The following is a 25,860-nucleotide window of genomic DNA, read 5'->3' as shown; positions in this document are numbered from 1 at the left end:
TTTGATAAAATAATACATTACCTTTTTATTTTAATGCTAATATAAATATTCTCAATGACTTTCGCCATCCAGACAAAATATAATCATTCCTATAATTCATAATTCTTAACAATAATTTTCATATATAAAAAATTCCTTCTACCACAGGTTTGTCTAGAGTAACTTGATTGATCTCCTCTTTAACTATCTATCATCTAAAATTATTGATGAAATTTCGTAACAAAATTCAATAATTAACATGTGAAAATAAAAGGTCAAAATGCAAATTACTTTTAATAGGATAACACAAACACAATTAACCCAACTAAATACTCATTTGGATTTCATATTATAGGTAAAATTTAAGCAACCCAACTAATGAATACCCCCCATCAACGTCTAGGCTTCATGCATGAATAGCGAATATTCTTGGTGTACCAAACCTCATGATAGAAGTTGTTTCTACAAGAAAAATGATAATATGCAATCCAAATGTCTAAAGTGAGGTCGATTCTTGCACTGATTGACATGGTTTTTGGTATACGTTAACAAAGCATCAACACCATTTTCTTTTGCCTATATTCTTTCTTCACATAAGATATAACTCAACCTCTGGCTGACTTGAAATGAAACCACCAAAACCAAACACTGATTTTTAGCTCCATACAGATAGCTATACAAGAAGCTTGGAGGTCGCGATCCATTTGCGACATGAATGCAGGCAAACCACACTCTTACATCCTGGATCTCACTTATCATCAGTGTGTACATCTCTACAATCCCTGCATCTCCAACACGCTGTTCAAACCACCACTCACCAGCAAGATAAGTGATAACTAGCCTTTGCCATTAATTTTTTGCTAATAAATAGGGAAGAGGCGAAAGACAAGGCTAGGCCATACTAAGGAATATCGGATGAACTTTGTTTCCAGATATTTGTCATGCAGAGAGGAAAAAGAAGGCACCAAATATCTGCCTTCTGTATTCACTTTCTTCTGCTATAATATGTTCCACTGCCAGAATAGTTATGATGTCGATGTCTTGATCCACTACCCCTGCCACTGTTTCCTTCCAAAGTGCTACCACGGCCACCAGTCTTGTTACCTACACTCTGCATCCAGTTTGCTGGCTGGGTTCCTAATCCATTAAGCTCCTCCTCTTCTCTGTCATTATACTCCAAAACAAGTCTCTTGATGTCTTCTTTCTCTTGAAGCTCGGCTGCTTCTTTCTGTTTTGTACTCTGCACTAGTGAGGAATTCCGTGGGATGAACATCTGTTTTGTTTGCTGCTTGTTTCCTCGCTTCACTAGAACTCTCACCTGAACCTCTTTGTTTCCACCAGTATCCTCATCTAGTGCCTCATCACCACTTTCCCCACTAACTCCCCTCCCGTGGTGATCCTTTGTAGATCCCTCAAAGACATTCATTGGAATCATCATGTTCAATGTAGGACGACCCCGTAGTTCCTGCCTTCTCTGTTCCATACTCTCCTACAAAATATATGAAGCAATTACTCTGAAAAATTAGAAATGCAGCCAGACATAGCTAAACAAGACAAAATATATTTGAAATTACAAAAGATTGTTGAAATTTAGGGATTGGATGGAAAAGAGCTCAGAAAAGACAGAATATATTTGAAAGAATAAAATCTCCAAATAATTGAGATATAAAAGTGCAAATCAGTGCACAGGTCTCCCACCTAGTGAAACAATGAAAAGGTTTGAGACTTACCCCCAACAAGTGATGAGACTATTTCCAAAAATTGAACATGTGACTTCTAAGTCAAAAAGTAGTGACATTACTTTTGTGCCAAAGCCCATCCTCATTGTGATATCATATCATAAAAAAAAAAATATAAACTCTGTACAAGTGCAGCTCAACTAGTTCACGACCAGCTTAATAATTATGATAGTCTACTAATGAAGTTATAATCCTAATCTAATATCCAAACAAATATGAATAAATTCATCTATCGGTTCTCCAGTTTTCCTTTTCCTAATCTTTTTAATTCCAGGTGCTATTCAATTAGAGGGAATTGGTTTAGTTTTTCTTTATCATAATAGTATAGCAGTCAAATTCCTGGAAAAATAAAATAAAATTCATAAAGGAAGCATAAACTTTTGCAGAAATGTAGAAGGAGCAGCACATGCAATAAATTATGCAAATACTTGCCTGCACTACAGCCTTGAGCTCCTGATCAAAATCAGCTTCTTCCAGAGGGTCCACCTCCGTCACCTTTTGTCTCACGTGCACTTCATCCTCCTCATCGGAGGCAGGTCCAGGTCCATCGTCATCGTCATCGTCATCATCCTCAGTTTCACAGCCATCATCATGATTCTCCTCATCCAACTCTTCATCATCATGACCCTCTACATCAATTATGTCACTCCCTGAATCAGTCTCACTGTCATTAACATCATCTTGCACTCCATTTTCCTCCGTGCCATTATCAATGCTCTGTCCATTGCCAACCACAGTAATAGTGGAAATGGTCCTACTCGAAGGCTTCTCATTGTCAGAATGTTTTTCACCACTAGCCTTATCAGCAGAAACTATCCGATCATGTTCCTCCAGTTCTACTAGAGCTGTATTCACTTCCTCAATAGAAGTGTAACGAACCATATTGGGTCGTAAGTCGGCAAACAGATCCTGCCACAACAGATAATGAACAAAAATATTAAATGCAACACAACAAAGATACATATACCATTTATCATGACAAAAGTTAACTTAAAATGATTTTACTAAAGGAACGAAGTTAGCATGGAAATGCCACCTTGTAGTTAGTGGGATAGTTTTCGAAATCTACAAATAAATAAACAATTCTAAAAGGAATACTTGAGTCGATGGGCATTATAATATGAAGAGACGATGAGGTATAGGGTAAATTTTGGCAGCTAGCATTCTCTTATAAAACTATTTAGTTTTCCAAGACAGGCATAACATGCAAATTCAGTTTTTATTCCAAACATCAGCACTGATGTAACCTTATCCAATTGTCGGAAATTGTCAAAATAAGACTACCTCAGTTCCAAAATGACTGCAGTTTAAGGTTTTTTCATATAAATTAAGAATATCAGTGTGTTACTCGAAACATTTTTATTAAAATAATCACATTCTCTCATCTCAATAAATGCATTGCTTTTATTTGCTGCAAATACAAACATTGATATAACTTATAAGGGGACAAATTATGAACAGAATAATTCATTGAAAATCAAGAATTTGCCAATTTGGAATTCAGGTTAAAGCCAACGGGGTAGTACAACATGCTAGTCATATAAACAGATCTCATTGATACTAATTCCACCTTTGAAAGGTATTCCACAGTGTGGTCATGCACGCAGATGATGTTACTGACCATTAAAAGCAAGAATAAACAAGAAAACCAATATACATTTCACAAAACATTAGAATAAAGAACAATTAGTTATCCAAAAGTATCAAATCAAAAATAATAATAAAATTCAAGAAAGCAGCTATGAAAGTGTAAAGCTACCAAATCTTCTACTCATCAAAATTCTAAATATCCAGATGTTAGCTGCAATTTCCAAATAAGTAGATATAAGGCCACTAAAACAAATCCATATCTACAGCATTAGTATAGTAGCCCAGCATTTACAGGATAAAACAAAAAACTATGGCTAAATCAAATAAATAAACAAACAAATCAGCATATTAACCATACCCAAATAATGAAATACAATTAAGAAAAGGGCAGCCTGACTGACCTGTAAGTCAAATTCAATGTCCAGAGGTAGTGCCCCTTTGCTTAAAATATACCTCTGGAAGTGTATTAGGAACCGATCAAGTTTCCTCTTAGAAGAGCCACGATCAAAGTAATGCCCACAAGTTTCAAGTAGAGTAATGATCAACCTTATGCGAAAACAATCTTCCGGTGGATCAAGTACATCTTGCTGATAAGATTAAAGAACAGATTCCATAATCACAAGAAGGCTCACACACAAAAATAAGTAAACTGAGTCAACAAAAAACATTGAAACATGTCTAGATTCAAGCCACATGTTGACAGCTAATTTTTTTTAGCAACAAAGTTGTTCAGTAAAATGAGGTAAACGAAGCAGTAGATGAATAATAATGACAACGCATCAAAACGTATACCCATTTAAGTTTGGAAATGTTTACCGGGTATAGTTGCACTTACTCAGTCCAAATAGAAGATAAGATCTATGAAAGTGCCGAATAATGAAGGAAGAGAAGCAGTTTGATATAAACAGAGTAAATGACATACTAAGTAGTGCACATTTCGAAGACATCAAGCTCACGAATCATATTACAAAACAGGAAAAAGTAGTTTAAGGGTGGAATAAGACAAGAAACATATATATCATCAGAGGACCAAATTGGTTTTTTACCAATTCAACAATAATGGAGTGTGTGTGTGTAGGCTTGATAGGAATATACAAAGGAAAAAGCAAAATCAAATCACATTCATAGATCAGGAAAAGATCTACAATTGAATGCCATGAGAAATATCATTAACAGGCCTAGAGAAAAAGGGTAATTCATATTACATATGTTAAAATAGTTTAATATCCCTTGTTCAGCTATTAGAAAGCTGCATATATATATATATATATATATATATATATATATATATATATATATATATATATATATATATATATATATATATATATATATCCCACCTGCTGGCAATCATTTCTATGACAAATTCAAGGCAGAGTAGTCAATAGGTGTTGTGTTTTTTTATTGAAGGTAAAAGGGAAACTTTCTATTTTAACCTATAACCCACGATTTTCACTCCCCTCTTTTGGAAATCAGCCCTTCCCTCCCTCCATCTGCCTCTCATCTTCCCGCATTCAGCCTCAGTATTCCAATGAGGTTTTCCACTGATGCTTCTGGCGGCACTATCAACTTAACCTGCAACATCCGACAAAAAACTTCACAATTCTCTCTTCTTTCTTTTCTGTTCAGCTGCAATGGCTTCACCTGATCAACCACCCTCTGCCACTCAACCCGTTCGGCCAACCTCTTCTTTCTATTTTACTAGTTTAGACATGGTAACATGTTTTATAACTTTTCCTTTGGCTTACTCGCGCATGAAACTTAATGAGAATATGATTTTAATTTTAGGCATTTTTTTATTATTTTTAAGCACATTGTATATAATGCAATATAAGTCCACTTAAGGGTCAAAATAGCAATCATCCGCTACCACTATCCTGCTATAGCAGAATGGAAGGTGGTCGCTACACACTGATGTTTGACATCTGTGGTTCACATGTGACTTGTCAAGCTCAATCCAGCCCACGCACACTTTCACGCTTGTTCCTTGATCCATAATCAGACTCACACACACACTAACAGCTCAAGTGCCAATCATTTTCTGTGGACGCATGATCCACCACTGCAGTATTTGTTGAAGCATTGTTGATCTAGTCCAAGCATTATTTTTTCACTATTGCATACTAGTTGGCAATCTATTCCAAGCCATAACATTTCCCTTTTGCATACTGTTGGGAAATGGATATTCCTTTTACACCCTCTTTCTTGATCTCTTCTTCTCGGATCTATGTTCTATGACATCTCCAAGTTTCTTTTGCATACAAGTTTCTTTTTCTCCTTCATTGAATCTAAATTTTGTTCTATCTATCCCTTCTTTTTAATCTTATACAAGTCAATTGACTAAGTCCTTATATTTTTGTAACGACATGAACATCATGGTCTCCACTATTTTGAAATGCAGTCCTCGGCAGCTTGCGCTGTTGTTTTGTCTATGTTGAAAGAGATGCTAAAATTGAGTGACAGGGTCCATTTTTATAAGTTGATGACAATGAATGAATACATTATAAATATATCTATATATCATATTCTAATAATCTGATTCTAATCAGATATTTCTACAACTAATAATACACTATTAAATATAGCAAAGCAAATATAAAATAAAAATATATATTGTAAGAGATAATCTAAGATATTCTAAAATATTTTCAGACAATATCTATAAATATTTCTTATACTTCTAAAAGTCTCCAAAGCTTATTCACAGTCCATTGAGTTTGTTCAAATTGAAGCCTTCAATTCCAAGTCCCAAAAATTTGGAAGCGTGAGGTTGTCAATTAAGTCATTTAAGAAAAGATTTTACGTCAGCTTTTCCCAAGAAAAATTGAAAAATATGTAACTTAGTGTTTAGTGCCAATCATACAAATAATTAGGGTCCAAGCATTGTAACATCTTTAAATTTCAGATATTTTGTTACATTTATAGACTGAATATTTTTTATGTACACTTAATGAAAGATGGATCTAACTTTTTGTCTATTTTTGTTGATTTTTGAATGAGATCAAGAACAAATTTAGAAAAATAATTTAAAATTGAGAAGTGATAATGTCAAAGTGTACTTCAAGAGACAAGAAACATCTAAGAAAAACATTCAAAATGCTCAGTTGAAAGTTTTGGCTTTTGATAAAAAAGGATCAAGTCATCAGTGTAGCCAGCACCAGCGTAAGCTTTAATTGATGATTTTTCTCTTGTCCATATATAGTTTGGTTGGCAAAATCCATTACAACTGAAGCAATAATTCTTTTTATTCATGCACAACATGAAGGGAAATGGGTGTAGGCGGGATTTTATTACATGCAGTTGCAAAAGCTGCAAAGGACTTCACCAGTTGAGCTAACTGAGACCTGAAACCTATGGTTGTTGGTTGTTGATTGTTGAATAGTGATAAATATTGCAAAACTAATCAAGACCAAATGAAATTCTAATGAAACCAATGATATTGCATCCTCAAATCCTTCTAAATTGAATAGTATATCATCCTCCCTTTATTGTATCTTCCCTCATATCTCTAACAAATTTAACTTTTTACCGAAGAGAATAATAAATTATTGGTCATTAAAAATAAAGTAATACTTAAATGGGTAAGGATTTATGATAAAAAAAATAGATGACACAAGAGGGAAGTGTATAATCTTCATACTGACTATGGAAAGGAAAGCTCATGAAAAATTTAAGGCACATAAACAAACTTTGTTACATATTGAGTGAAAGCCTTTGTTTTAAAGAAACATCCTTTCAGGTTTTAGCAATACAGAAGACTGTGAAAGACTAATTCCCTCTGCTCCTAAAAATAGGTAATAGTGAAAAATCAATACCTCTGATGTCCCATGACCATAGACGAGAATGAGATATAGCGTCTCAAAAATAACAGAAGAGTCCACATGCTCATAGTTGTAAAGCTCCCCTAAGAATCGCATGTAAGCAATGCGTCTTTGCTGCATACCATAGTCATTTAACTCCAGCCCAACTCTAATCTCCTCAAGAACCTGAAAATCTCATCTAAAGTCAGAATGTCACTCCAATACTTCAAATCTTTTGGAATGTTAAATCTTCAGCAAAACTCTCATGCCTTGGAAATACTGTTTGTTCTATAACTTGAAATATTAAATGTTTCATCATTAAACAAATAAAATAATTTGGTTATTGTTAATGTGTTGAATTAAGTGTGTAGATTCAAATTGAGGCAACCCTTGTTCAGTCTGACCAAATTCCCACACAAACGGGTAGGTATTGCTGAAACTATGCATTATCGTACAATAAAGAGACCCCAAATCAAGAGTAATATCAAACATACCTCATCAACAATAGCTACAGCAAACTCATCATGATAGCGACTTAATCCAGCAGCAAGAGATGCAATGAGGTGGATCTGACCATACTTTCCTTTGTAGACCTTCATGAAGCACTTCAAAAGATAGGTTTCACATTCATTCCATGGTAATTTGCGCAGTTGCCTCAGCACATGCTCAATGGTAGACTTGTCAAGATCAGAGAAAAGTAATTTTCTGATATACTGCAATGAAGATGTCATTAAAATACTAATTGAGTAGGAGACTCTTTTGTAACAGAAAAAAAGAAAAATAAAAATCTCACCTGATGCAATGGAGGACGAACTTTAGCTACTCGTGCAGATCTTTCTGGTGGTTTGCAAAGGTAGTATGCATTCTCCACTAAAGTGCTATGTCTCGGATCCAAATTTTTTACATTTTTCAAGCGCATCAGTATCTCCAACATGTTAGCCATTCGTATACTAGTTTCTGGAGACCGATACAGAAAACGGCCACATGTTTCAAGAAGATTGCAAGCTACATCAATGTTGTGATGTGTAAAATCATCTAAACAGGCCTGGAAGGACAAGAAGACATCAATCAAGGATTGAATTTACTATACAAACACATCAAGATTACATAAACTCGTTCTCTTTGACTGTCAACAAATAGAGAAAGGGTGCAATAGATTTAAACCTGAAGCAAGTAAAGGGGGAAACAGAAAACAAATTAATTCTGTTAGAATAAATAGTCTTAAATAGAACTTATTGTGCTTTGTGATGAACCTAGTTCCTAGGTGCATCTCTTTGAATTCTCTTCTCTTCCCTCCCATACATTGTATCTGATGTATCCAAAATTATTATAGATATGAAATCCTAAGAGAGGGAAACATACTCTCTCAAATTCAATTAATTCCTTTGTATTATCTTCAACTAATTCAAGATCAATTATTCCTAAGCTGTTTAATTTGGTCAATTATCAAGATAGAGATTATTTGTCTGAACCAGATTGAAAAGATTTTTATCCAACATTTGGAAGGCTATGTTTCTAGAACTTATTCGAGTTTACTAAAGCAAGTGTCAGATAACTCTTTCATAGTTTATTACTCATAAAAGGTTAAGCGCAGCTTGAGAACAGGTGACTAACTAACATACTTTCCTCTTTTCAAAAAGATATTAGAGAAAATAATTGATTTGGGGTGTGGTCGAAGTAAATGACAATCCAAAGTTTTCAAGTGAGAAGTTATTTATTGGTTTTGTGCAGTCATTAATAACTTCATCAAATATGGAGGATAACAAAGTATAAATCATCATACAACTTATAAATACCTTAGACTTCCATTCCATATCAGAAAATAAATAAAAGGGGAGTTCTAAAAAAACACAACATATCATCATGGCAAAACTGAACCCCGTTGACAATATAGGAATGCCTCAAAAACATAACTTGCACCATTAAGAAATTTGTAATCATAATTGGAAGGATCTGGCCTTCATTTATAAAAATTTGATTATTAATCTATTGTACCTTCAAACAACTAAAGACTAGGCCAGGAGAAGCAATTTTGAACTTGCAAAGTTCTCCAATGAACCTGATGTTCCTTATCTTTGTCTCAATGTTCATCTGATCCTGTAAAGACATTTCAAAAAACAGATAACAAAAGTAATCAGCTAAATTTGGAGCAGAGGGTAAAATATTAATCATATATGTAAAATTGTGCAAAATAACCTTTTTATTTATTAAGAAATTGAATTCCTCCTCCAGCATTTGTAACAGAATGGAGGAGACATCCTTCATACAAGTTGAGAGTGTGGCAACCATGCGTGAATAATATGCTAGCAGTTCTAGAGATGTCCTTGGAACATTGAACAAAGCCCTCACAAGCTTTTTTCGATTTGATTTTGAATTCAGATAACAGAACTCAACCTAACATGTTTTAAACAAAAAGGCATAACAGTTAACAATGTCAAAAAAATTAACAATACAATGAAAGAACATAAGAATAAGTAATACAGCAAAATAAAGTATCCTCACAGTTAATTGATCTATAAGGTCCCGGCTCACACAGCCAGGAAGCCTCTGCAGTAGAGCATCCAAATTTGTCCCTTCAAGACTTCTGAGTTTGTCCTTTTCATTTTCCCCCTTTTTATCATTATCTTTTTCTTTTTCCTTCTCTCTGTCCGATTCTTTAGACTTGTCTTTTTCTTCCTTATCCTTCACTCTTTCTGTGCTTTCTGCCTCTGGCAAAGCATTAGACTCTGTAGAGATCTCTCCACTTTCATGGGTGGTCTGTTGACCTTTGTCTGATTCAGGTACTATTTCCTAGATAAACATATATCTTGAAGTGAGTAGTTTCAGAAGGTTGGTAAGGAAAGAAAAAACACCAACAGGATGGTTATATGAGTAAATGCTTATATTATTGTTTCAGAGAATTATATGGCACAGTGACTAAATTGACAGAAAAATTCTTTTAATAGAAAAGGAATTTTATTAGACAGAAAAGAGAAATACAAGAATGCACACAATAAGATATGTTCCAATACAAGGACAACCAGATATAAATAAATTGTCTAAATTTTATGGCATGTTCAGAAACAATCACCAATAAGTTCTTACAGTTGGTTGGTCTTGACCCTTTGCAGATTGCTCACTGCTTTTTGGCTCTGTTTCTCCCAAAAGCACAGCAGGAACAAACGCTCTAGAGAAAACAATGCAGGAAAAAGTTCCTTATAAAATAAAACACTGTTGAACCAACTAAAAGGAAAACTTCAAACCATCCATGAATCCATGATTACATCAAAACATTAAACAGAAATCAACTGGACGAATATATTTGTTACAGAGAAGTATTTTAGAAGTACAAACCTAAGATCAGGTAAACATTCATAGAAAGTCCTTGTATCTTCATCATCCCATATTGGTTCAACAGCAGAAGAATCTTTACCAGAAGCAGAAGACATACCCTCCTCACCACTGGTAACCCTAGTCGTGTGTCCATCCTCTGGCATAACAGGAGGCTGCATATCAAGTGCTTCTGCTAATCTATTACGAGAAAATCATAATTACAGGATCCAAGAAAAAAGGAATAATTAGTGACATCAAAGCAATATTCACTCAAGATTCATTAAACTTTTAGTGTTCATTAGACAGGAGAGTGACAGACTGAATTTAAGAATAACTGAATTCAGTGGATAGTGAAGCAGAGTTATCATACAAAGGCAACAAATTCTTTTTTTAACCAATTTGGGGTAGCAGGCCAAGAGAGATAAACACTTGCTGGAGGGTGGACCTCACCTCAGACAATGAGATGTTAACATATAGGAATCGATGAACCTAAATGCATTATGTTTCTAAAAGACAGATATCTCCCTGAACTAACCTAACCAACATATAATTATATCCAGATTTGCCTCAAATTTGCTTGACTGAATGTCTCACTAGATCAAAGCTTTCAAGAACACACATATATGCTTGTGATGGCCTGAAATATGCATGTAAAGCTACACATGTAAACCATAAATGGGGTTCTTAGTATTTCAAGAATATATTTAGCCAGTATACACTGAGAACATATTCGATGAACAGCAATGAAATAGCCAAGTAAACAAAACAACTTACGATGAAACATTTCTGTATAAATGATCATAGGATTTACGAAGCTTTTCATATGAAGCAATATTTTCATCACTGAGTTCTCCTTTTGCATTCAAAATCTTTGAATTTTCATGCTCCATTAATCGAAGTGACTGTCAGAAAGAAAAATTTATCAATAATCATAGAGGGCATAACAACCTTCTGTTTGTAAGTGACCTTTAGAAATACAATTCTCAGGTTTCATACTATATTTTACTCTCAGAAATCTCTAATACATGTGTCTGTGTTTTAAAAGGCACAAGCTCTTACAGAATGCTCAGACTGAAGTAGTTCAGCAGCAGCATCATAAAAGGAATAGCATGCTTTCCGGAAAACTTTCTTCTGATCAGCTGTGATGTTAAGGCCTTTAAAAAACTGCATCAGAATGTCAGTACAGGATAATATAGAATTCAGCTAGTAACAGGGAACATTCTTCGATTGATACAGAGAAATATAAAAATAGAAATGAGAGCTATAGCTAAACTTGCAATCCTGATGAAAAATGACTAAAGGTAATTTGAAAGTCAATCAAAATCTAAAAGGAAAAAAGGACAAATGTAAGCTATAGAAAGCATGAGAATATTCTACTTGAGATTAATAAAAAAAATACCTCTTCATGAATTTCCGGCCCACTAACAGAGAGTCCAAGAAAAATTCTCCCCTGACGAGCAAAACTAGAAAGAAGGGTCAAACTTGTTTGTGCAGCATCCCGATCTTTCAGCTGTTCCCCATTGGTAAGATCTTTTATGATATTTATAAAAATGCCACCATCTTCAATAACTCCGACAAAGAAAAGTTCCATAAGAAGTTTCAGGGTGCTGCGCTTCTTCATTGCCTTCAAGTTTCTATCAGCATCTGATTCATCGCCAGGCTTTCCAGGAGAGAAGATTTTGAGAAGCCCTTGAATCAGGCTTGGTGCAAAGTCCTTGTACCTTTGATGAAGCAAAGAACAAATCTTTCCAAAAAGAAGCAAATGATGGAGCATATCAGAAGCAAGTAGTTAAGATATGCACTATATAAATTAATATAGAAATAAAATTTCTGCGGAAAAATCATCTGTGTGCTAAATTATGTAATTAATTATTTATCTTTGATTAATAGAACATTTAAGAAAAGGAAGTGTTGTGCAGTACAGTTACCATAATTTAGGACAGATTTAATTAGACTTGATTTGTATGGTTTTTCTTATCATTGAGTGAGAGAAAGATATCAGTGCAGAGGAAGAAGAAGATGGAGCACTATGCCAATAGGATCTTAGAGCTCCAGGTACAATTAGAGTTTATAAAGAAGAGAAAGGAGAGGGAGAATTGAAGCAAGAAAATCATAATTGTCATTGCATTAAAATCCCATAACAACAAACAAAGATTATATTGCTAAGAGTAGCTTGCTCTACAAGGAACAAAAACAGTTACAGCCAAATGTCACATGTCAACTGGCTAGGCTGAACTTACTGCTTGCCCTACAAAGAACAGAAACAACTACATCCAATTGTCACATGCCAGCAGACTAGAATGAACTAACTGAAAACTAACTTTGGTACAAAATTCACACAGTAACAATATCTAATCAATGGATCCCCTTGCTTCTTAGGAAAAAACATCAAATGACATAGAAAACAGGGTGAAAAACTGCAAAAGCACATACCTGAACTGCAGCTTGTATATCAGAACTTCTAAGTTTGGCATCACATATTGCAGTCACGGCTTCACTGACAAATTTGCTTAAGTTGACACTTCTTAACTCATCCATCAAAGATTCACGCTGCTCCTCATTGATCTGCTTCAGCTTCTTAATAACCGCAGTGTTGCGCTTAATACTGGAATCCAATGTCCTTAAGAATCCTGAATCTGCAAGTAAGTGTAGCTTGATTAATACTAAGACAATAAAACAAGCATTGAACAGGTCAAAGACCTTGTTCTGCCACCTCCTCCCTCACTCTTCCTTTGTTCTTTCACTTTCAGTTTTTCTGCCTGTAATTTCAACTACATTACATTTTTGACGTTTTGGTGAAATTACTTTCCTTGGGTTCTGAAAACACTTAGGAACCGTGCTGTAAGGGAGATTGCCACCCATTTCTTAAGACTTATTTATCCTACGTTTGGTTTTCTGTTTCAACCTCTAAAAATTACTTTTAAACCAAAAATAGCAAAGGGTATCCTTCCTCTATCGTAGTTTAAATGTACATTCACCCTGCTGAAATGATTACCTAAACAAGCAATTAGATCTTGGAGCCGAAAGCTTGAGCAATTACTTTGTCTAAAAATGAAGGATAGAATAGTGAATTAAGGGTAACGGTATTTCATTTTAGAAATTTTCAAATTTCTATGGTTATAGAATGGTGTGGAGTGAATTTTGAGGGGAAGACCAATAGTAAATCTATAAATGATGCATGTGATTTTTAATTACTACACTACAGACAAGAATGCTTCTTAGTTTCCAACTGAATTGTGTTGCAGGGGTTTGAACATTTTGGATCCAAAAGGACTCCCAAGTCAAGAAAAATTATCAGAACTTACCATTGGCTTTCTACACTGTTCTGAGATCATAATCTTGGTGATCTTGAATGACGAGAAATCTTTTAAGCATTCAGTTTATTTTGTAGGTTTAAGTTTCAAAATGGCTTAATTTAAATTTTTTGCATGGCATGTTCATATTTCTCAATAAAAACCATGTATTTTGCTTGCTTGTGCTATTTCAGTTATAGCACAGTATTGATAGCTCATTGTGTTCTAAATCAAATAATGGATATCTACTTTCAAATAAAGGAAAATGGAGCTTCTTATTATACTCCTCCAGACAGAGGCAGGGAGTCTAATATAGTTTGAGTGGAGAGCCCCAAAAATTGTTGCAAGACTCTCAGTATTTTGTTCTTACATTTCTTGGAGTTGCTCATTTATTTTTCAAGCAGAATTATAGATAGGACTTATGTTATGATTTGTCGATTACCAATAATCAATATTCACAAACTGGATTTGTTTATGTATAAAATTTCAAAGTATGAGCTATTTGGAAATGAACTGTGCTTAGAAATCCTCCAGTGAAGGCCCAATAATAGTTTTCATATCTCCAAGACACTCCCCTCAGGCCAGAACCTTTTGGACTAGAAGCACGAATACTGATGATTTGGTCATAAAAACTGACACCAAGCTACAGAGCAGTTCTTTTAAAAGCTTAACCTATTAAGGAGAATGACATGAATTGCTTTTATATCTCAAATTATGTATTGGTTTAAAAATACACTGAAAACTTACATACTAATTTCCTAAATTAGAGAAGCTTCTATATTGAACAAAAAATAATCAAATACTACAACATTGAGTAATGATAGTTGTGTTTAAACAACAAGCAGCTTCCAGGATCAAGGATCAAGGAAGCAGTCCAGAATCGCATTCAAAAAGAAGCAGCTTCAGCTATCTATCTACCAGAATGTGTCTGCAAATATTTGCATTAGAAAACACAAACTAAGGAATTATATTATATAAAAACTAACATAAGAGTGTCATCGAGATTCATTTTCTCAAATACTGAGTTTCCCATCTATCTTCCAATACATGATCTTTGAAGCAATACATACTGCTAGCAGTATGTGCCCAAGCAATAGTTGTCAAAGGTAGAAGCTCTGAATCATGTTAAATCAATAACAAGATAAGAATCTCTCTGATCACAAATGCAACTCTTGTGCACTTTTCCAATCAAGTTTAGCACATCATGCATAAGAAAGGACTTTTATTTACAACAGTAAAACTATTATTTACGAAGCCATTTTGTTGCTTTCTGATTTCGTTATGAACGAGCTATAAGACCTAACAGTCATGATGGCTAGGAGTCAACCCTAAGATAAAGTAGTCATCTATCAAAGGTACTCAACGAGGGAGAACTTAAGTAATAATATTCTCTCCAGTCCTTGGAAGAATTATATGCATTCCTACTGGCAGCAAAAAATCATTTAGCATATAACTACTTATTCAAAACTAGCAGAAGATTAACTAACCAGGCCTTTCAGGATTCAAATTGCTTTGACGTAAAGCCATTTTTGCCTCGACAGACTTTTTTATTTCCTCAAGGCGAGCAACAGCTTCCTGCATAAGACTAGAGAAGTTAGGCCTCAACTAAGTCATCTTGCTAATACAAAATACACATCCACAAATGCTAATGAATACCAAAATTAACAGTCAATTTACAGTTACCCTTACAAAACTGCTAAATTTTCCTACTGAATACTCACAGAAAGTGAAGAGAAGAAAAAAAAAACTCAACCAATAAAGACACCATATAGTCATGACAAAAAAAAAAAAAAAAAAACTAAACCATTTATGTAACTCAAACAAAGCAACCCACAAAACACTAATGCTTAAACCTCATCGTCTTGTTTGCTGTTGCTCTCATCCTCATGGTGATCCATAGCCGTATATTGTGCTCCCAAAACACGCCCCTGCCACAGCAACAATTGGAAGAACACTGACACCAATTAGCTTAGGGTTCAGCGCGAGAAAAGAAAGTTGTTCCCCAGGCAGAATAATAGTTGAAGAAAACTGTAATTGAATGGTTAAAACACAGTGGCGATAAAAGATAACACAGCATATGCATGGATTTAAGGGGATAAAACGGATCAAAGATGAAATTACCGGTGTGAGGGTCGTAATTTCGGGTAGAGGAACGAAGTGAGTTTTGGTGTAACCGTAACAGGTTGCTTTGAGTGGGAAAAATGAGAGAAGAATAAGAGATGGAAGTGGTGAGTATTGGTTTGATATTCGAAGAAAATGGTGGTTTTGTTTAGATGAAAGTGCGAATTTGAGAGATGAGTCTGTGTGTGTTTTTGGGTCTTATTTGCACCACTGTTCGTGTTCGAAAAAGAAAACCACCTTAGAACAAGAGTACGCGAAGAAGGTTAATTATTTAATTGTTTATTTATTTATTTATATTTATATTTATTATTATTGTTATTCATAGTTTAACAAAATTATCCAAATAAAAATAATAACAGAAAAAAATGTCAAATGAATGTTGTTAATAATGATAAAAGTAATAAATAAATAATATTATGCACTGAAAAAGTTACAATGACTAGTGTGAATTATTCATTGCTAATAATATTTTTTTAATGTATTTGTAGTGTAGTAAATACCTATTTAGATTATTAAAATTTAAAATAAAACATATAAACTTATTATAAATAATTAAAGATCAAATTTGATTTATGTTTATTATTATTATATTTACCGGTGGAGATAGATGAATAGTAGAAACGCATGCTTTTACATGCATGTGTTTGCTTTATTTTATAGTAATAAAAAATAAAATTATAATTAAAAATTAATTATTATGAATAAATAATTAACAAAATAATATTAAAAATTATATTAGAGTTATAAAAGTTTGTAATAAAAATTAATATAACTACTGATGGTTATCCCGAAAGCTGAATTAACTATAAAATATTATTAAAGTTATAACAAAGGTACACATAAAATAATTATAGAAATATTTTTTTATTATATTTTGTAATATTGTACTTATATAATAGGAATATTTATAAATATTTACCATAACTAAAAGTAATTAGTAATATTTTAATAATATATTTATATAAGTAATTATAGGATATTTCAATTTTTATTTACAAAATTTATTATTATAATTATACAATAAAAATGCTTTCAAATTTTTATAATGAAATAAATAGTTAACTAATATGGAAAAGGAAAGAGAGATAAAAATATTGACACCGAAACTACTTACAAAATTTAGTATTCCTTATTACACAATCAAACACAATAGTAGCATTTTTCTCTCTTATATTTTTTTATAAACACAATATATATATATATATATATATATATATTATTTTAATCTATATATATTTACCTATAAAGAGAATTTTTATAGACATTTATTTTCTAATTTTACCTTTTAAAGTATTTTTTTTAAATTAAAATAATTATTTTAATTTTATCCTTTATATGTATTTTTTTAAAATTTAATCGATTTTTTTATTTGATTATTTTTTTTAATCTTAATCATTTTATTAATTTTTATTATCATAAAAAAATATATACATACATATATTTTGTATATGCTTTCACTAGTTTGTGAAAAATATTTGTGATGGTGTAGTAGTGTGTAATTACTGTGAAATTTATATTATACAACTGGAGAACAAGTTGTTATTCTAAGAAAATAAATTGTTAAAATTTTATATAATCGGTTACAATTTATAATCAGTAAAAGAGAAGTAAATGATCTCAACTATTCTTTTACAAAATTATATTATTTGAGTGGGAGAAATTTTATTTCTTGAGTACACATTATTTCAAATATGAAATATGAGATACGATACCAAAGTGGATGAGAGAAATTTTGTTGTAATCTTTATAAAATATTTTTTTTTTAACTTTGTTTTTCAAAATTTGAAAGTGCAACTCTTATCTTTAACATTTTATTAAAATAGGTAAACAAGATTTTGTTTGTCAAATCTTAAAATGATTTTCAAAATATCAAATTTTAAAATGACATGCACTAGTCAATTGATTATTGCTCTCAGTGTTGCTAACAAACATCACGCCATAATAATAATAATAATTAGAATAGAAAATAATTTTTTAAATTTTTGAATGACAAACGTAAGTATTTTTTGTATAAAAAAGAAGAAAAAAAACTCTCACGTCTTACATAGATTAAAAATATATTTTATTCTAATTTAATTCTATAATCCATGTTTTATCACGTGCAATACCCATGGTAAAATAGTTACGAATATAATTACAATTTATAATGAATAAACTTATTTAAATATATAAATTGTTGTAACTATAAAAAATAAATGTTTTTAAAAATAGATATTGTATTTTCAGTTTTATGATTTATGATTTATCTTTTTGATAAGATTACTTTTTTTGCGTAAACTGAAGTAAAAACATTAAACTGAGGTAAAAGCAAAATGTGATTTAGATATTCATATATTTTGCTTAAAATTAAATTTGATTTTGTATATTTAAATAATGAATTTAGTTTCAAAATTTTAAAAATATTGAGTCATTTATATTTACTTATAAATATAGACTATTTTTTACTTAAAAAATAATAATACATTATGATCACGATTCTTATGTGATGAAACTTATAATGTACAAATACGATATATGTATCGAATATCACACGTGTTTTGTTTCTTGCCTTTAAGAAATGATACATTTGAAGAAATCATCGGTGTAAACTTTTGAAACAGATTTGCACTTAAATTTTTGGTGCAAATTTTTTCATTTAGTTAATTTTCATCTTCTTATTTAAGTTAGATATGCTAAGTCTTTATTAAATTATTTTTTTTATATTAGTATATAATTTTTTTATATTTCTTAATTAAACCATACCTTGACACATTAATGAAAATAATAACATTCATTAATTACATTATTATTTTTATGTTAATCACAAAAATAATATTACATCTCTTAATATATCACTACAAGAAAAATCATTATTACCGACGGTCAAAATCCGTCGGTAATGGCCAAAATCCGTCGCTAAATCAACATTACCGAAGGATCATCGACGGTCAAAAATTCGTCAGTAAAATGCTTGTCTGTAAAATTTTACCGACGAAAATCATGTTCCGTCGGTAATTACCGACGGAAAAATTCGTCGGTAAATCTGTCGGTAATTACCGACGGAAAAATCCATCGGTAAAATCCGTCGGTAATTACCGACGGAAAATATCCGTCGGTAATTACCGACCTAAATATCCGTTGGTAATTACCAAAAATCCGTCGGTAAATTAATTACACTATTCATCTTCTTCCTCCTCCCTCTTTCAATTTTTTTTTCGTTTTTTTTTTCGTGGTCGCCGTCAATGTCGCCGCTGTCGTCGCCGTCGCCATCGCCGTCGCCACTGCCACCATCGTCGCCACCGCCACCGTTGTCATCTTCTTCCTCTTTCTTCTTCTTCTTCTCCTTCATCTTCTCCTTCTTCCTCTTCTTCTTCTCCTTCTTCCTCTCTTCTTCTTCTTCTCCTTCTTTTCTTCTCCTTCTTCTTTTTTTTCTCCTTCTTTTTCTTCTTCTTCTCCTTCTTCTCTTCTTCTTCTTCTCTTCTTCTTCTTCTTCTTTTCTTCTTCTCCTCGTCTTCTTATAAGGTGAGATTTGGGCGGGAAAATTCCCGCTTCTTTTACCGACGGATTTATCCGTCGGTAATTCAAATTAGGACAAAAAATTTTCCGCTTCTTTTACCGACGGATTTATCGACGGAAAAATCCGTCGGTAATTCAAATTTGGGCGGGAAATTTTCCGCTTCTTTTACCGACGGAAAAATCCGTCGGTAAATTTGTCGGTAAAAAAAAATTGAATTATCGACGGATTTTACCGACAGATTTTTCTGTCGGTAAATGAAATTTTTTTTACCGACGGATTTTTTCGTCGGTAATTAAAATTTAAGAATCCGTCGGTAAAATCTGTCGGTAATTCAAATTTACCGACATAAGTATATCCGTCGGTAAAATTTCGTCGGTAATTTCAATTTTTTTTGTAGTGTATATATATATATATATATATATATATATATATATATATATATATGTAACAAATAAATTATGAAAAAATTAAAAAAAAAGATATTTAAAAATTGAGAACTCAATGTACTAAAAAAATATAATAAAAATATCCGAGTTTTTCAAGAATTTGATTAAACTTTTTTTTCTCAATTACATGTTTTTTGAAGCCTTTACCATGTGTTTGGATAAGGGATTTCAAAAATTCTAAGAAATTAAAATACATAGTATTTGAATTACTTAGTTGAGTTCCCTTCGTTTATAAAATAGTTTGTTTTGATGGAGTAATTGAAATATTTTAGATTTTAATTTTTTTTTTGGATAAAACAATTTAATTTATAATTTAAGACAAACTCAACTTTATCCTCAAGTCTGAATTGAGTTAGCTCGACCTACGATCTAGGATGACTTATCTCGTCTTTCGATTTGGATTGACTAACGAAAATTAAATTCAGGGCGATTTGACTCGACATTCGGTTTAGACAATTCGACTCAACCTTCGCCCGGGTCAACTCAACTCGTTCTTTGTTCAGTGTCGACTCGGCTCCATCTTCGATTTGTGCTTACTTGACTCGCCCATAAGCTCGACCTTCGGTTTGGGCCGACGTAGCTCAAACGAACTCTGTTTGACGTTGGTTCTGTCGGACTCAATTCTACTTTGGGTCGAACAATCTCGATTCGACCTTTAACCCAAACTGACTCGACTTGCCCATCAGATTGGTTCGACTTTGCTCGACCTTTAGCATGAGCCAACTCGACGAGATGTTTGACCTAGACCAACTAAACTCGACCTTCGGCCTGACTCGACTCGGTTTAACCTCCAGCTCAGGCCTACTCGGCTCGACCTTAAACCTGGGTCAACTTGGCTCGACTTCAGCCCAGGCTGACTTAACTCGACTTCGATTCATACCAACTTGACTTAACCTTCGACCGAGTCCACTCGGCTCGACATTTGACCAAAGTTGACTCGGTTTGACCTTTATCACGGGCCGATTTGGATCAACCTTTGTGAGTGGAGTGAAAATGATTGGAATTTCAATTTCCTTAGTTTTTGAGTAAATTTCAAATTCTACTATTTTAGTTATTTGAAATACCTTTTTGAAATTCTTCAATTTCAATTTCTTTTTTAATTTCTTCGTCCAAACAAATCATTTTAATTTAAAGAATTTCAAATTTCCTAAATAAATAAATTACTCTATTAAAATGTCTTATCCAAACTCAACATAAAGAATTGAACTGACCTAGTTAAAGAACGGACGAAAACTTAGCTGTCATTAAAGGATCAAAGAAAAAAGATTTAGTGTCAAACCACGGTATCATATGTTAAGAAAGGAAGATAAAGAAATGGAGTAGATAAAAAAACGAAGAACAAAATAATAAAAGATAAGACGAAGGTTAATTAAATTTGTTGAATAATGGTATTACCAAAAGCAATAATAGGTGTTTTTAGAGGTTTGTTAAGTAGGAAGATTGCTTTATTCCAGATATCAAGGGTGTTCTATTTAATGTAGGGATAATAAAAAAAGTAATTAATTTAACATTTAAAAATTTTCTTTAATTTTAATTTTGAAAAGCCTGTGAATATATTTACTGTAACGATGCAATTGTTCAACTGATAGTTTTTCTTATTCTTTGATTGCAACCAAAGCTATCAATGCAAAAGGAATCGAGGAAATTCAATGTTTTATTGAAGAATTATTATGCTTGTAAAACAAGCAGCAACAACAACAAGAACAAAGAAATTATATTGTGCATTTAAGAACAAAATAACTCAATAGCCTTAGTATAGAAAAAAAATATGGTATCCCTAGAATATTTGAATTGGATAGTTTGGTTATTATAAATAGGTTGTCCACCATTAACAAGGCATAAATCTCCTTGAACAGCTAAGATTGAAGAGTCAACCGGTTCAATGGATTGAAATTCTCTGCAATTCAAGAACACATTCTTGACTGGGCATGAACAGTAATTGGTGATAGTCACATTCCATTCTGGTTTTCCATCGATTTGAACTCCTGTTCTCTTTTGGCTTGTAATCACATCCCATAGATAACATTCACCGTAACCTAATGCACAACATAGCAATGGTTATGAATAAAAAACATGGGGAAAGAAAAATTTTAATTTGTAAGTTGACTTTAAGAATAATTAATCTTATAAAACTGATTTATAAAGTGAAGTTTGCATTCACTTATATATTACTAGCGTATATACAGGCGCGACAGCGTCTGTATGTACGCATTTTTTAAATATACGTGATATTATATTAATAGGTGATGATAATATAATGTTATTAAGTTAATATATAAAATAAAACTATATTTGTTAAAAATAAAGTAAAATATATAAGAAAAGATAAGAGAATAATTATTGATAAATAGAGAAAAAAGTTTGTAAAAGTAATTAATTTTTAAAAATTTAATAAATAATTCTATTTTAAAGAGCAAAATCGATATTTTGAAATTGGACAGAAAAGAGAAAATTCTTTACATATTGTTATAGATATTATAAACTCGTCTTAATTTTAGTAAATGTAGAATTTCCAAGACAAAAGAAACATTACCTTGAGAAATAAGGGAAAGGAATAGTGAAACTATGCCAAGAATTTTGATGGTTGAATTGGCCATATTAGATAACACAAATTTAATATTTGATTCTTAAATTCGTTTTCTCATATACTATAACACTCATTATTTATAGATATTGTAAGATAACTTGCGGTTTTTTACGTTATGTATTGGGGACAGTTTTTGGGATAATTTACGTTTGAAATGAATAATATGTAGATGAGTTATTGTGAAAAAATTACGTTGTTTTTGCTATGAATTATCTGTGCAAGAGTTATTGAATACAATATATAACACTTTATTCAACTAAAAATTTATCACTTTCCTAAATTATTAAATAATTAAATGATTTTTTTATGGATATGTATCAAAGAATATCATGGTGAATCCAATGAGATGGTCATGCACAGATGGTTGGAATTTTATTTTTTTTTAATTTCAAAACTTATTCTCAACATATTTTTTAAAATGGCAGTTTTTTTATAAAAAAATTATTCAACATTTCTCCATTAAATAATATAAGGTTAACATTACGTTTTATTTATTACAAGAATATCATAAAACATAAAAATAAGAGTATACACAAATATTTTCTTAAACGCATGCAATAAATAATTTAAAAAATGACAATTTCAGGAATTTTTTTAAAATGCATAAGCAAAAGGATAATCATCCAAAAACATATTTTTCTAGTCTTTATTTTGAAAAAAAAAAACTTAAAATACTGTTTCAAAATTATAATTTAATAAATCTGAAATTTCTTTCTTTGGCTAATTGTATACTAATGCATGTGAGAGAAATCTCACTATTTTCCTTTACAAAATGTCAAGACGTCTTTGTTTTGTATGTATAAACTTCTGTTTTCACGTTATGAGGATGAAGTTTTAATAATTTCAGTTTTAGTGATAAGTATAGAATTAGAGAAAAAAAAATAGTATTTATTCTTCAATCTTGTAATCACAGGCATAGATGTGAAACTTAGACAAAAGATTCAAGAGTGTCAAATTAGATTTTTTTAAATTTATTGTATCTAATTATAAGAGCTTTAGAAAGTTATTTTTAATTGTCTTTAATTATTGGGTTCTCATGAAATTTCTCAGGTTTAATTCACTTAGATACTTTTTTTATTTCCATCACAAGTCTTCTTCTTGAAAAAAGAAAGAATCAATTCTTTTACTCTTTATTATAATTTTTCTAATATAAATTTATTACTACTCACCTATTTAGAAAAAAATAAATTTATCACCTTCAAGTAATATACATACACAATAGATAAATTAATCACATATGAGAAAAAAACATATTGCTTTAAAGAAAAAATTTAAAAAAGAAAACAAATTTATTCAAAAGAAGAAATTAATCGGTCCAAAGTGTTTCTTAACTTATTAAGTCCACCTTGATGCAATTTTATTTTAAAAATAATGTGAGATTGAGAGTGAAAATTAAAATAAAAAGGAAAATGGAAGAAAGAAGTGGAGATATATAAGACAAAAATGAAAAAGAAAAAATGAAAAACTATGCATGAAGTTTAAAAAAAATAAAAAAATTAACATATATAATATAATAATATATAAAAATAATTTTAAAATAAATATTAAAAATTAAATAATAAAATGGGGGAGCCATGACTCACCTTAGTCATATGTATGGTCGGCTAGTGATCATAGGTCAAGACGCTTCTTCCAGCACGTCACGTTTTTTCTTCCAACACTTCCAAACTTTTTTTTCCATTTTATTTTATCTATAATAATATATAAAAATATTCTTTCTTTTGTGTTCACATATCAAAATATCAACTTTATCCTTTAAAATATAATAATTTATAAAATTTTTAAAGATTGATCGTTACTTTTATCTCTATTTTTTTTTCTATTTATCAACAATTATATTTCACAGAAAATATAAACACTAAAAGACACTGTTGAACGTGTGCGAGCAGCGTGGGTGAAAAAGGAAAAACAAAAAACCGTTTATTTTCTCATAAAACTTATATGAACTCTTTACTTTTTAATTTCATAATTTATGTATTGACCTTTATTTGATATTTAATAAAATTAGGAATAGTAAAAAAATTAATATGGATATGGATATATAGCACACTCACTAAGAAAAGAATGTGATGTGATAGATTTTTGTTTAGAAGACAAGAATCAAATCCTTACCCACATTGTCGTTTCTAATAGTAAATTAGAAAAAACTTATGATAAAGTGTTATGAAAACCGATCCACCCGTGGAGATAATCCGTTAAAGGTGCAATGATCAAACTAAGGACAAGGTATATCCTCAAAAATAATTTAAAACGTACTTAATGAATGTTGAATTTTGTAAAAATTATAGGTAATTATAATATTAAATAAATCATAATTTTAGTAGTTATTAGTACATTTTTATTTTATTTGGAGAGAAAAATACTCATAAATATTATATATTTTATAATTGATAAAAAAATTAAAAAATAATAATATTTTAACATTATTAAAAATTAAAATATAATTAAACAAAAAAATAATAAATTAATAAAAAATAAAATATTGTTTTTTCTAAAACATACAATATTGAGTTAATTATTTCTTTACTAAAAAAACAAATAATATTTTCTTTTTCTGTTAATTTAATCTTTTTGGGTTTTTAATTATATTTTAATTTTTAACAATATTTTATTTTATTATTTAATTATATTTTTAATTTTTTTAATAAATAAACTATTAATTACAAAAAGAATAACACATATGAGTGTTTTTTTTCTTCTAAATAAAATAAAAGTGCACTAATAGATACTAAAGATATGATTTATTAGAAATTTTTATAAAATTCTACGTTCATTCAGTGTACCTTAAATAGTACCCTCGGGTTAAAATGACCCAAAATTAAATTGCAAATATTATATGAAAAATTGTCATATATTTAAACTGTGGTATAATTATTGATTTTTTCCCCTATTTTTTTAATTTATTCAATTTGGTTCCCGATTTTTTTCGGAAGGTTCAATTTGATACCCTTATTTTTTAATGTAAATCAATTTAGTATTTTCCGTTATATTCCAATTCATGTCGTTTGTATAATGGTGAGTTGTCATTATGTAACAAATTGTACAACTGATCTTAATACTATAATAAATACACTTCATCAAGGAAACATCAACTAAAAAATCAAATTGATGTTAACTACATCTAACAAACAAACCAATCCAATTAATAACTTTACTCACATTTCTATTGCATACTGACAACTCACCAGTCTATAAACGATATTAACTAAAGTATAATAAAAGGTACCAAACTGAACCACTTTAAAATTTAAAGGTACCAAAATGAACATTTCAACAACTTAGAAACCAAATTCAACCTTCCAAAAACTTAAAAACCAAATTGAACCAACTAAAAGAATCAAATAATCATATCAATAATTATACCTTAAATTGTCATCAAGTTAAGAATGCAGTTTTTAAACCATTTTATCTTCGTTTTAAAATAAGGCAAGAATGCAGCACAACACAATTGGATTCATGCACAAAGACAACCAAAATAAATTCATGAAACATACACA

At 31.1% G+C, this 25,860-nt stretch overlaps 2 protein-coding genes across 2 annotated transcripts in view; one reads left to right on the top strand and one right to left on the bottom strand.

Moving 5' to 3' along the window:
- The window catches only part of LOC114163268 (uncharacterized), an 83,792-nt gene that overhangs the window by 4,323 nt on the left and 53,609 nt on the right, over positions 1–25,860 (top strand). The gene's annotated exons all lie outside the window — the stretch shown is intronic.
- On the bottom strand, positions 296–16,076 carry LOC114162570 (regulator of nonsense transcripts UPF2). Its single transcript, XM_028046500.2, has 18 exons — positions 15,835–16,076; positions 15,567–15,641; positions 15,201–15,288; positions 12,854–13,056; positions 11,820–12,164; positions 11,480–11,584; positions 11,195–11,322; positions 10,442–10,618; positions 10,193–10,274; positions 9,611–9,898; positions 9,305–9,502; positions 9,104–9,205; positions 7,902–8,153; positions 7,603–7,821; positions 7,124–7,294; positions 3,710–3,895; positions 2,151–2,627; positions 296–1,468 (listed from the first exon to the last, which is right to left on the bottom strand). The coding sequence occupies exons 2-18, from the start codon at positions 15,609–15,611 to the stop codon at positions 965–967; spliced, it is 3,570 nt and encodes a 1,189-aa protein (XP_027902301.2). The 5' UTR covers positions 15,612–15,641; positions 15,835–16,076; the 3' UTR covers positions 296–964.

Source organism: Vigna unguiculata, chromosome 9, assembly GCF_037176805.1.
Source record: "Vigna unguiculata cultivar grain cowpea cultivar isolate G323 ecotype 2 chromosome 9, ASM3717680v1, whole genome shotgun sequence".
NCBI lineage: Eukaryota > Viridiplantae > Streptophyta > Magnoliopsida > Fabales > Fabaceae > Vigna > Vigna unguiculata.
Note: the sequence above shows the minus strand (reverse complement) of the source record. Positions and strands in the feature narration are given on the sequence as shown.